General features: G+C 38.8%; 1 protein-coding gene across 1 annotated transcript in view; it reads right to left on the minus strand.

Moving 5' to 3' along the window:
• The window catches only part of LOC133424882 (receptor tyrosine-protein kinase erbB-4-like), a 382,181-nt gene that overhangs the window by 69,256 nt on the left and 300,001 nt on the right, over nucleotides 1-12,924 (minus strand). The window contains exons 18-19 of the mRNA XM_061715451.1: nucleotides 2,245-2,367; nucleotides 1,406-1,504 (exon numbers count right to left, since the gene is read on the minus strand). Of these exons, the coding sequence (XP_061571435.1) occupies nucleotides 1,406-1,504; nucleotides 2,245-2,367 (222 nt within the window). The remainder of the gene's footprint in view (nucleotides 1-1,405; nucleotides 1,505-2,244; nucleotides 2,368-12,924) is intronic.

The raw sequence follows: 12,924 nt of genomic DNA on the forward strand, positions 1-12,924 counted from the left end.
TATATCTCGATATTTTTTCTGTGCCTTAATTGGGGTTTCCATTATAGCATAGCATCTCTGTTAGCTTAATTTTTTTCTGAGGCAAACCCTTAAAAAAACAGTCAGTTTTAATACAAAACCTCGTGCCAAATGTCACACAGGTACCTTTATTAACAGAGGTCTGCACAATATCAAAATGTATAAAACAAATGAAATAAAAATAAACGGCCTGCATATATAGAATAAAAATGCTTCTTGAATAAAATAAAACAAATATCCCTTTCCTGCATAACAATTAAATTAAAATACACTGTGCAATTAATACAATGTAGACAGTAACAGGCAGACTTTTCCACTGAGGTTGCCAGTTGTGCAAATAACAAAACATTTGTGCAAATCTCAAATAAAACATTCAAGTCAATTTGTCACAAAATAAGCTATATCAAAATCATTAAAAAAAAAAATGTAAAAAAAAAAAAAATGTTTTTTTTTTTTTTTTTTAAATCGATATAAACGATATTGTCTCGTACCATATCGTGTTTGAAAATATATCGATATATATTAAAATCTCGATATATCGCCCAGCCCTACTAGACGGCATAGATTCATCAAGACTCCAGGAAAACCTTTGTTTGTCTTTGCAATCGGACCCCTCCATGTAATAAAAAATGTGAATCAACTCCACCACGCATAGAAAAACGTACACATATCAAGAACTACAGAAAAAGCACCAACTTATCATGCATGGGTAGTTTCCGCATCTCTGAAGGCAAAGTCTTGCTTATTTAGGGAAACACAAACTGCATTATGCTGCATTACAAGAGGATGGCTGTTAAACACCTGTGATTACTGAAGTCCCATGGAAAGGGTTAAACCAGTCCCCAACTGAGAATATTCAAAGCATTATGAACCCAATAATTTGGCCTGACCTGTAATTTTTCAATTCTTGAGACTTTGCCTTCATTGATTTAACTAAGCCTGAAGTTCACAGGGTCATGAGGAGTACATGACTTTCATCTCAATTGTGCAGAATCTCACAAGAGACAAACTGTAGCCAAAGCCAGTGGTGGAGAAGGGAGAGAGCAGATAAAAAAACAACAGAACTAAGGTAGTAAAACTCGGAAAAAGCCCCATAGTTTTTCTCCCTTCTCCTCTCCTCCGTCACTCCTGGTATCCAGTAAAGCCATAACTCATAAACCAGTGCTGTTTTTAATGGAGTGCTGTTCAATACACACCCCGCTGTACAGCGCGGTTGAGTCCAATTTATTACAAGCCCTAACTGAGATGGTACTCTCATAAGAATTTACCGCCAAATATACAATTCCACAAAGTGACAGGCCCGGCGCTCTCTCTGGCAGGACTTTACAGCTCAGACGCGCCGGCATGAATACAAATAGACACAAATAGTTAAGGTATAAATACTCACATCCATGAACTCCACGTTGGCTTTCGGACCAGTGGTCTCGTTGAGGATTTTAATAGCAACAGGGATCTTCACCGTCTCACCTTCAGGGACCCAGATGCCCTGAAAAATACAATCAATTACTAATAAATCACTTCTCTATGCTCCAGGCCCAGAGACACACACTCACACACACATAGATGCATGCAGCTATGACTCTGATGCTTCTGATCAGTAGTGATTTTGCTGAATGATCAGTGTTTATGCTGTTGGTCGATGCAGGAAAAGTGCACCGGAGAGCCTCCACTACAATTATCTAACAATTTTATTTGCTGTTCGGGGCTTGGATTTAACAATGTGCTACATGCAAAGAGCTGCAGATCATGAACAGGAGATAGAAATTGTGTACATCTGAAATGAAATGGAATACAGAATAAAATTAAAGCAGCACATCAATACTAAAACGGAGAAGGATATGGAGCCGGTGGTAGAAAATGCAGTATTTATGCGGTGGGTTTGCTGAGGCTTTTTGAGGTGGGATGAATAATTTAGCGCGTGAAGTTGGCGAGCAAAGGGCAGTTTCCGTTCCAGCTTGTTGAGCCGCCCTGACCTCGCGTCTGTCAGGTAGCGCCATTACAAAGCAAATGTCTCTGCTTATTGTTTAGGACCTGGAGCCGAGTTGTTCTACAAGAGAGGGGGCAGCGGGATAGACTTGTTGCCGGAGCTCGGTTTCCCACCGCCCCGCTCGCTCCCAGGTGCTTGAGTTGTGACGCGCGGGTCGCTCATTTGAATAAGGCTTGGGGGTTCAATTATGCGGGCGCACACACGAGCAGGACGTCACGCATGCAGATACACTCGCTGACCTTGTAGACTGTTCCGAAGGCTCCCGAGCCAAGAATCTTGACCCTCTTCAGCTCCGTCTCCTTCAGGATGCGCAGCTGAGCCTGGTTGGGGGCCGTTCCACTGGGGGTCAGGGGCTCCACCAGCTGAGACGAGACACACACAAACATTTACACTGTGGACAATGACAGAGAATGCCTGCAGGGATTGTGACATTTATTTCAAGTTAAATGTCTCCTTTTCAAGTAGCTTTCGGGACTTTTGATAATTGGCTAATGACATGGGGAGGAAATTGCATTACATTAATGAGGTTAGAAGGTTCCTACTGAGGTCATGTTTAATCTCACCAACATGGAGTACTGTGTGATTAAGACACAGTAGTGCACAACATGTGCCCCCTTCTTGTAATCCCGTTTTTTATTTTCATTTTGATAAAAATATACAAACTCAAAATAGCGGGTTTCATTACTAGCTAAACACAGCTTTATTCTTCACCTTGCAATTATTTATTTAACAACCAAAAAGAAAAAAATGAAGCTAAATAAAGAAAAACAAAAAAACAAGATCACGTGGGCAGTACTAAGTATCCCCTTACTGTCTCGTTCGTTCGTTTGGTTTATTTCGAACATGTATAAAAAAAACAAGAAGAAAAGATAAGAGAAACAAATACCAGTGGGCATTCCACCACATAAAGAAAAAAACAACATCAAAACGTATATTTCAGTTACATGTTCAAAAAGGAGTGGGGGGGGGAAGTATAAACGTATTTAATCCCACCCCCTTTCCACAACTAAACATAAATTATATGTCTGTATTTACTTTTTAGACTATACACTAATTTGTATAAATGTATATAATTTTTACAAAAATAACCCGTTTAATACCAGATGTAAGCTCTATCATAAATATAATATAACTATGATATAAATATAATATAACTATGATATAAATATAACTATGATATAAATATAATACATATATCTAAGTAGTGTATATAAACATACAAAGACAACACGACGAAATAGCAAAACACACTCAATAGGGCATAGTCCTTTTTCAACCACTACCTTTGAGATTCCTGCTCAAAAATGACAAACCCAATTTAAAATGACTGAATATCTCAAGTGCTACGTATGTTAATAGAAAATTAATCAAATTGTCGGTATAATTATGCCAGAGTAAAACAATACAGGGGTGACACGTTAGCATCTGTTCAAACACTTCTCTCTTTCAAAAGGTTCAACACTTTTGAGAAGTGATATGAAGTCAAAAGTTTTAACAGAGCTAATGTTTTATAAAAGATGTCATAAATATAGAAGCCCAGAACATCGCTTACGTAAATGAAATGTGATGCCAACAAAAGATCAACACACTTGAATCAAATTGTTTTAAAGCTGATTTGAAAACTAAAAGAATAGTATATAACGCCTGCCTTGGTGTGGCATGTCTAAAATAAAAACAAAACGAAACAAACACATGTCTCACACCCTTCTCACACAAGAGCGAAAATAGGGCATTTTTAAGAAGAAGATGCTGCAGTAATTCTTTTTACAAAACTTGTAAATCTATTGTGTTTGACCATCAACAGAAAAATATAAAACTGCAACGGAGCAAAATAACACCTGACGTAAAACTTGCTCTCAGCTCTTCCAGCACGACCAGCACGAACATGTGGGCTTCATTACTCCATAAATAACTGCAGATTCTGGTTGGTCAGAACTCCATAAATCCATCTTCAGTTTCTCTGGATCTTGTTTATATGTGTTTTTTGGGTCATCGACGGTGGTTAACGGCAGTAAGTTTGTGCAGTTATTTTTCCATCACAAAAACTTTTTCTTTTATTTATTTTTTATTTCGTGCTGCCTGAGGGTCTGAAGATCACAACATTTCAATATTCGTTTTAGGTCTCATCCCGCGTGTGGAGGATTTCTTCAGCTTTTCTGTGTTTTTGAATCAGATCATGTCGGGGAGATGGAGAAATCCCCAAATTCTTTTGAACCTAATTGGCTGTAAGATGTTTCATCGGCTCTTTTTTTAGAGATAATACTCATTTCAAGAGGACGACTTTCTTTAAATAAGGTGCTGTTTTAGGTGTTTTCTAATTGGTTGGAGGTTCTTCAAGCGAATCCACACCATTTTTAAATGATCGAGAAACTAACTTTCTTGGCCAATGCGATTGTTTTTAATGGAATAGTACTGAAAAGTTTGACATTATACGGACCTGTCGTGTTCCTGAGTTTATGTTGTATGTTATTTGTGTCCCTGATTATAGTGTGTGACTGCTGTTTGTTGTTGTTTTTTCCACTGTTGTAACACTGTTTCTGCTGCCCTTTTGGTCAGGTCACTCTTGGAAAAGAGATTTTAATCTCAATGAGTCTTTACATGGTTAAATAAAGGAAACTAACTATTTTTAACCCCTCTCATGACTCCACCGTTTAGAAGAAATAAATAAAAACAGTCTTCATAGAAGGTTCACATGATGTCCATGAGGAGTTAGGGCTTTGATGTCATCCAGAAATCACTTATCTTGGTTATTAAGTGTCTTCTAATTGTTTGAAATGTTCTATTTTTTCAGGAGGCCCAGGATGCCGCGTGATCAATAGTCCTGTCAGGATGTTTGCTGCTCTGACACCTCGTGCTAAAAGTGTCAGACACGCAGGACGGTGAGCAGCCAGTGATTTCTGAGGGGTTGTTTATGACCTTCCTGAGGGCTCTCCTGTCCTCCTGCTGCTGAGCGGCGAGGGTGCCCTGCAGAGATGCAGCACGCCTCTCCAAGCAGCTCCTGTAGCAGGACCAGCAGCCCTTCAGCTAGATTGTATTTCCTGACGAGCATCAGGAAGAAAAGTCGCTGCGGTGCCGTGTTTCTCAGGGCAGTGGTATTAGTTTTCCACGACAGGTTGTCATCCAGGTAGACCCAGAAACCTGAAGGTGCACTGCAAAAACTCAAAATCTTAACAAGAATATTTGTCTTATTTCTAATTAAAATGTTGAATTTTTAGTCAAAAAATCTCATTACACTTAAAACAAGAGTCATCCCCAGAAAAATAACTTATTTGACAATTTTCACCTGTTTCAAGTAAATTTTCACTTGAAATAAGTAGAAAAATCTGCCAGTGGAACAAGATTTATCCTCTCATTACAAGCAAAAAAATCTTGTTCCACTGGCAGATTTTTCTACTTATTTTAATTGAAAATCTACTTGAAACAGGTGAAAATTGTTGTTTTGTCCATTGATGAATCTTATTTTAAGTGTAATGGGATTTTTTTTTACTAAAAATGAGACATTTTAACTAGAAATAAGACAAATATTCTTGTTAAGATTTTGAGTTTTTGCAGTGTGGAGATCGTCTCCACACAAACGCTGTTCATAGTGAGAGGCTGCAGGCTGGATCTGGTCAGTCTGAAGTCCAATGACAAGTCCAGAAATTCAGCCACACGTGTTCAAGTCAGAATCCAAACCAGAGTATGAACGTCAGCAATCAGAAGATTGCTGGAACCAGAAAAAGCTGGAAAAATGTCTGTTGCATCCTAACAACCAATGACATATTTCTTAAATGACAATGTGGGAAAAAAAATTTAAATAAACAGATCTCCTGCAAAACTTTCATAGATGAATAAAATATTTTCAGTTTTCATGAAAACAAAGTGACAAAATGTTTCAAGAAGATGCCACCAGGAAAGAGAAACAGGGGACAGAGCTGGGCTCAGAAAGACAGCGAGTCTCAGGTGACTTTGTTGATATTTTATCAGAGTTATGAAATCTGGAGACCTTTAACACTTGGACGTGTAAAAACATGAAGCTGTGTTTGAGAACGCTGAAAATAAACCTTATATAAAGTCTGGTTTAGTGAGATGAAATATTCAGAGTCCAGGGAAAATCCTTCATCCTCAAAAGACCATGTGAAGGACAGGAAAAATGTATTAAAAAAATATATTAAATTAAGTTAACATGCGCATTTTTCGAAAAAAAAAATCCTCATAAAGCCAAAACTACGAGAATAATTTGTCACAGCAGCAAACAAGCCTTGCTTTTCCTTCAGACAAAACTGTTTTAAAGCTGCTATATGTAATATTTACACTTAAAAAAAAACATAGGGCTACATAGTGTGTGTTACAACCAAAAACATAATAATGGCCAATAACGTAATAACTGCCAATAACGTAATCATTTTGGCCATTTCAAATGTAATAAGGCCAATAGTGTAATAATGTGCCAATAATGTAATAAAACTTTTGAGCCAATAACGTAATAACTTTTTGCCGATAATGTAATAAGGCATTACATTATTGGCTGGTTATTACGTTATTGGCCTGGTATTAAAAAATTATTACAAAATTATTACATTATCGGCAAAAAGTTATTACATTATTGACTCAAAAGTTTTATTACATTATTGGCACATTATTACACTATTGGCTTTATTACATTTTAAATGGCCAAAATTATTACATTATTGGCAGTTATTACGTTTTTGGTTGTAACAAGTGTGCCTTTACCATCACCACCATTTAAACAAAAACAGCAGATTGAAACTGTTTCCACTCTATTAAGACTAATAATTTAAAACCATGTCAGCATAAGGTGACCAGAATTAATTGGAAATAAAAAAGGCAGTTAGCAGGGACTGTCCTGTCCAGATAATTAGGAGTTTTACACACACATCCATTTATGAGCAAATAAATGCAGAAGTGCAGAGTTCTGTCGGAGCTGGCAGTTGCCACTGTGGACCTCAGTGTGCCCACTACTGGGCTAATCACAGTCTGGTGTCAGCTGCTATCACAGCCGACAAAGAGGAACAGCTCACCAGCTGTGCACACACAAAACAAATCCAATTCATGGCTTTGACAAGCCTCCTCCGTGCTGCTTCCCTGCCAGTCACAGCTGACACCGAACAGCATCCCAGCAGCTGGCCGGGTCACCCGTCTTACCACTAGCCGCTCGGCAAAGCACAGGCTACTAAATATAAAGAGCGGGAGCTGGCACCTGCAGCAGAGCCACACACAGATTTGCACGCAAATTCATGTGCAACATTCAGTGAATATCTCAGGGAACTAACGCGTGCAGATATGTGCACCCCAAATGTATAAATATGGAATTATTAGTACATATAGTCGTGTACAAATACAACAAAAATGAATAAAAATGAACCCCAACATCGGCTGGTATAATACTGATGAAGAGAACCCAACACCTACATCTTAAACCCTTCAGACCTCACTGTGGATGTCAAACATTAAAGACACTATATGTAGTAATATAACTTCTCACCACATGGAAACAACAAAGTGTCTTTCTAGTGTCGGACTATCCTTCCTCATTAGAGCACAGCATTGACTCGTCTGTCAACATAGCAGATCTATACGCCCCCATGTGGTCAGAAGTGGTATTGTTAGATAGAGTGGCTTTTGACTCCCTTACACAGTTGGAAAATTAAACAAGTACAGTTTGACCATCAGGAGTAAATTATCTTCTCTGTGAAAAAAGAATGGTACAACTAAATGAACCAAAAGACTTCTGGAACAATGTCCAATGAACAGATGAGCCCAAAGAGGAGCCGTCTGGCCTTTATTCCTTATCGTATAGTTGTGCCATGTTTGGAGAAAACCAAATCAATCCAGTAGTGGGGGAATTATCCTTGAGGCAAATGTGAGCATATCTGTCTGGCGGGTGAAACTGTGTGGAAAACAAGCCATGCATGGGGGTAATGATCTAAAGAACGTGAGCAGATCTCAACAATGGCTGAAAAATAACCTTGACAAATCTGTGCATCAATGAATGTCCATGACCTCAATGAAGAGCAGTAGTGTTATAAAGAAGAATGAACCCAAATGTATCCACACTGAGTGGAGAGGGTGATAAAGTCATACAGTTATAGCGGCTAATGGTCAAGCTACAACCTAATGAATCATGGCGGTACTCAGGATTGCCTACAAGTTTCTTTTTTCCTCATTTATGCCTTAATTTTTCATCAATGATTAAAGGCATGGTCAAAGGGTTCCATACTGTTTTTCATCTGTGGTCGTATGTGACCAACAGTATTATGTTTTTAAAAAAGGTGGTGCATGCCACATCCCCGGCCAAAACACAAATGTCCACCAACGTGCAGAGAAGCAATGCCCCTGATCAATACACGTCCTAATGAGCAGTCAGCCTATCGGCTCCCTCGTTGGCTGTGGTTTATCAGCAGTATAATCACCCAGCTTGACCACAGCCATCAAGCAATATAATGAGATCATATATCAGTTGGTCAGCCACACGAGCACTCACTCAATGTGATATAAAACCATCAGCGCAATAGGACTGGCGGTGGCAGTGCCAGGCCGGTCCGCAGGATGGATGACATGGCCTGCAGCTCGGCACTCACACGTCCTTTAATGGCTATTGTTATGGCTGGGCCTGAAGGCGGAAGCGTAAGCCTGCTGAGATGGCACTGCTGGAAGTGAGCTGGCGAGACGACGAGAGGGAAGGAAAATGACCAATAAATTCTAGCAGAGGAAGAAATGGCGAAGCGAGAGAAATGAAAGAAGTGAAAGAGTTCAGAGTCATCGTGTCATCAGACAGTGTTTGTCTCCAGTTCACAACTGCACTAGTTTTAAAGGAAAAGAATGAAATTATGAGATACCCGACTTTTCTTTAAGGTCATATTGCTGGGGCTGCCACCTTGGCAAACTATGAAAAAAAATACATTTTTAAATCCAAGAACTGCTGCCTAAACTTAAATGAACAGAAAAAGGATACAAGTCACACATTAATGCGGGACACGTAACAACAGCAGACGGCAAACAAACCCCAGTCTCCTCAGAAAACCCAGACACCTTGCTGTCTTAGAATTTTTACTGGGAAACCAAATCCATTTGTCCTGCAGAAAAAATTCTCTGGAACCTTTAAATTATAACTCTGAGTATAATAACCGTATTGGAGAGGCAAGAAAATAACATGACTGAGTCTGGAGAGCCTGTGTGTCAGAAATATCAACATTATCTAGTCTATTCAAAGGGAAAAAAACGTTCAAGTCAAAGGTCCAGAATTAATTTGAGGTCTCACTGAATTCACTACTTTGCAGAAATTTCAAAGATCTGTTTTTACATTTAGATTCATTTAGTAAAACATACAGAAACCGGAGGAACTTTGCACCTAATATATCACTGGGATTACCAAAGTATTCAACTTAACAAAATTGAATTATTTGAACTAAAGGGAACTATATTGAACCAATTTTGACTGGACTGAACTGAGTCGAACTGAAGTAAATTGAGTTGAATTAACTTAAAGGGAACTGAATATTTCTTTAGTTTGAAATTCTTTTTTATTTCCAAGTTGTGTCAAACCTGCCTTTTTCCTCCCTTTTTTGTTTTTATAACCAAATAGATTTATATAGCACATTTAGCTTTGGTTCTTCTTTAGATCAGCCTCTCAGTGATTGGCTGTCATCCCCATTGTTCAACATGTGTATAGGCATGTTTACTTATTTACTTACTTGTTTGTTGCATCTGTTCATATCTCTGTAACATGTCATGGCATCAATAAGCGCGTGGGAGCTTGCAGCACAGTTGCACAACTCGATGCACAGAGTTTAGGTTCTCGCATGATGCAACAAATCCAATATCTGAAGGCATGTGAACCGGAATGTCCGTCTTCTGCCAGTTCAAAGTTTAGAGGCTTCTCATGAAAGAAGCACAACCCATGATTCAATAGCTTGAAAATCATCTTTGCCATGAATATCTAGAAAAAGGGAAATACTGATATTGTAGACATTTTCAGGCCACGTTTACACAGAGCCGGGTATTTACAAAAACTGATATTTCCCCCTCTACGTTTTGAAAAATATCCTCGTTTACACAAACCCGCATACATACGCTGTTAAGGTGCTATGAGCATCCAAACCTGCAGGGGGCAGTGTAACGAGAAGCGTAAAGTCATGCTATCCAATCAGAATCCTGGAAAAAAACGTCAACAGTGAAGCCTGAATGATATGGTTCTGCGTTAAATCGACGGCGTAGCCTACTGTACGTACGGTGCGCGTCGCCGCGTACCCTACGCCGTAGGCTCTGCGTTGGTGTAACGCGGAACCATAAATCAGCCAGTTACTTCCAAGACGGAACGAGAGTCTTTGGTTTTGAGTGACAGAGAAGTGGAGTTACTTTTAAGTGTGACTTTAGAATATAAAACAGGTAAAATACAAGAAAATATTGACGGTGGCCAAACAAATTGTAAACACAGGTCGCACAAATGATGCTGGTGACGTTTCTGTGGCATAATGTGACGTTCTGAAGCCTAAATGTCAGTTTCTCCGATTGAGCAAACGTGAAAACTGAGTTTTTGAAAATCTCCACTTTGGCCGGAGTTTTCAGAAGTGATCATTTTTGGTGACTTTGAGCTTCGTTTTCGTGTAAACGAACGGCCAAAACGCATGAAAACGCCACTGTTTTTGCTCCGTGTAAACGGGGCCTCAGTCTCCAACATCAGTATTGAGGAATTCTGGACAAATATTCTTTATAGCGCTCTCTTAGATTAATGGTGAGTTTGGGATGTTTGTGCATTTCTGTTGAGTATTGCAATACGCTGGTATAGAGCGTAGCTCATGGTCGACACAATCACAAACGCCCACTGATCATTACCGGTCCACCGCCGTGCTCCACAGTGAGTATGTGGGGTTTATGTTTGATTCTGGTAAACACTGGGCATTAAAGCCAAAAGGCCTCAACCTTAGCTCTAAAATAAAGAGTAGAAGACTAAATGGGTGTGAATGCTGAGAAACAGCCAAAAAGGGCTTCTCTTTTTCTCATAAATAATCCGTATCTAACTCTTTAACAATGAATGCTCTAAAACTACAATGTTTGGCTTCTAAATGGCTGATAACTACATTTACTTCGGCACCGAGGATCAGGTTCATTCTGGTATTTAGATAACAATGTGCTTGTGCATACATTGCATGAATAACAGGAAAACAAGTGCAGCTGGAGGTAGAGAGCAACGCTGGGATTCAGAGAGAGCACACAGAGCTGGTGATGGAGCAGTAATAAGAGCAGATGGTGACAGGCTGTATCTGTTATTGTTTGATTAGGACAAGGCTGGACCGGACTGAGAGGAGGCCGAGGAGAGAGGTCTATTAAATACAATACAGACTCAAGGCCAGTAAAACTCTCTTGAGCTTGCTCTCACTCTCTCTCTCTCTCACACACTCACACACACACATACATACACACACACACACTCCTCACGCCACTTTATTTACCAGCTAATAATGCACCGTGCCTTTGCCAAATGAGCTTCACTGGTGGCGCAGTGGACAGGATACGGACGCTTCATTGGACAAATAAGCAGTATGTTTGAGCCTCCAGCTAGAATACATTCCCAGAATTACTGCGTATTGAATAAGTAAACAGTGTCTTCAAACAGAGACTTGGTCTGTGAACCCTCAGGTGTACGCTTTAATATTCACATTACCCAGTCAAAATGCTACATTTGTTCTGCTTTGTAATTGAAACACACTGAGGTGAGACAGCATTGTCATGCTCTACCGTTGTGCCTTAAAGCAATAATAGTAGGTCGATTTAAAGCATGTCTCAAAACACAGGCCTTTTTCAAACTACTTAAACTACTATTTATATAGATATTCCACAATGAAGAATCCAATAAAAATGAGTCAAAGAGGATCATTAAACTCTTTGAGTATACTTGAGTATATTTGAGTTCTCTCATGGTGTTGCACAAGGGCCAGCGAGCTGGCGAAACACTGCTCTTTTTGTTCTTTTCTTTTAATTTTCTTGAGATTTTCTACTGATGTTTTTCCTTTGAAAAGCTGATTTTTGAAATGTTTTTCTTGCTGCGTTGAATGCTACACAGCTCAATGGATTTCCACTGGTAATTCTGGCACTCTCACATCTGTTTTTGAGTAGCCATGACAACAGGACAATTGTTTACATAAAAGACCAGCTGATGTGGCATATTAAGGGCAGAGACCGCAGAAAGAAGAGTAAGTCTAAAGGAGGAGAGACAATACATAGTAAAAACAAAAATGAAACTGAAGAAGCATCCCTGCACCCTCAATATTTAACGTTGTTCTCCTAATGTGCCAGTTGTCAACTGTTTTAATCCTATCCTTTAAAAAACAGACAAACCATGACCTTTTTTTTCCATTGCATTTATTATTATTATTATTATTTTTTTTTTAATGTAGCCAAAAAGAAAAAAAGGGAAATACCAAGTACCCCATTGTTGCTTCCACAAGTTACAGCCAGGGTTTTAATAACTGTCAACCTTGAATTAAATTACCATCAGCAGTTGTGCAGAAGTACATATATATATATATATATATATATATATATATATATATATATATATATATATATATATATATATATATATATATATATATATAAATAAATGTGTTGTTATTGTTTACCGAAATATTCTAGATGCAAATGTGAGATCACCCGTCTGACAGAAAAACAATCAAGGATTAATGCAGACCTCAGCCCAACTGAAATGTTGTGGTCTATACATACATGAATGACCAAAAAACCTTGATTATGTGAAGCAATCTTGAAAAGAATAATGGACCAGATGGATTAAGTCATGCAGGAAATGACTATTTCTAGCTATTGCTACTCAAGATAGATCCATTTTTAGTACCCCAGTGATTCAAAAACCTGATCCATCAGCCGATTGAGACTGGGGGTACTTGGTATTACCCATATGA

Source organism: Cololabis saira, chromosome 24, assembly GCF_033807715.1.
Source record: "Cololabis saira isolate AMF1-May2022 chromosome 24, fColSai1.1, whole genome shotgun sequence".
NCBI lineage: Eukaryota > Metazoa > Chordata > Actinopteri > Beloniformes > Belonidae > Cololabis > Cololabis saira.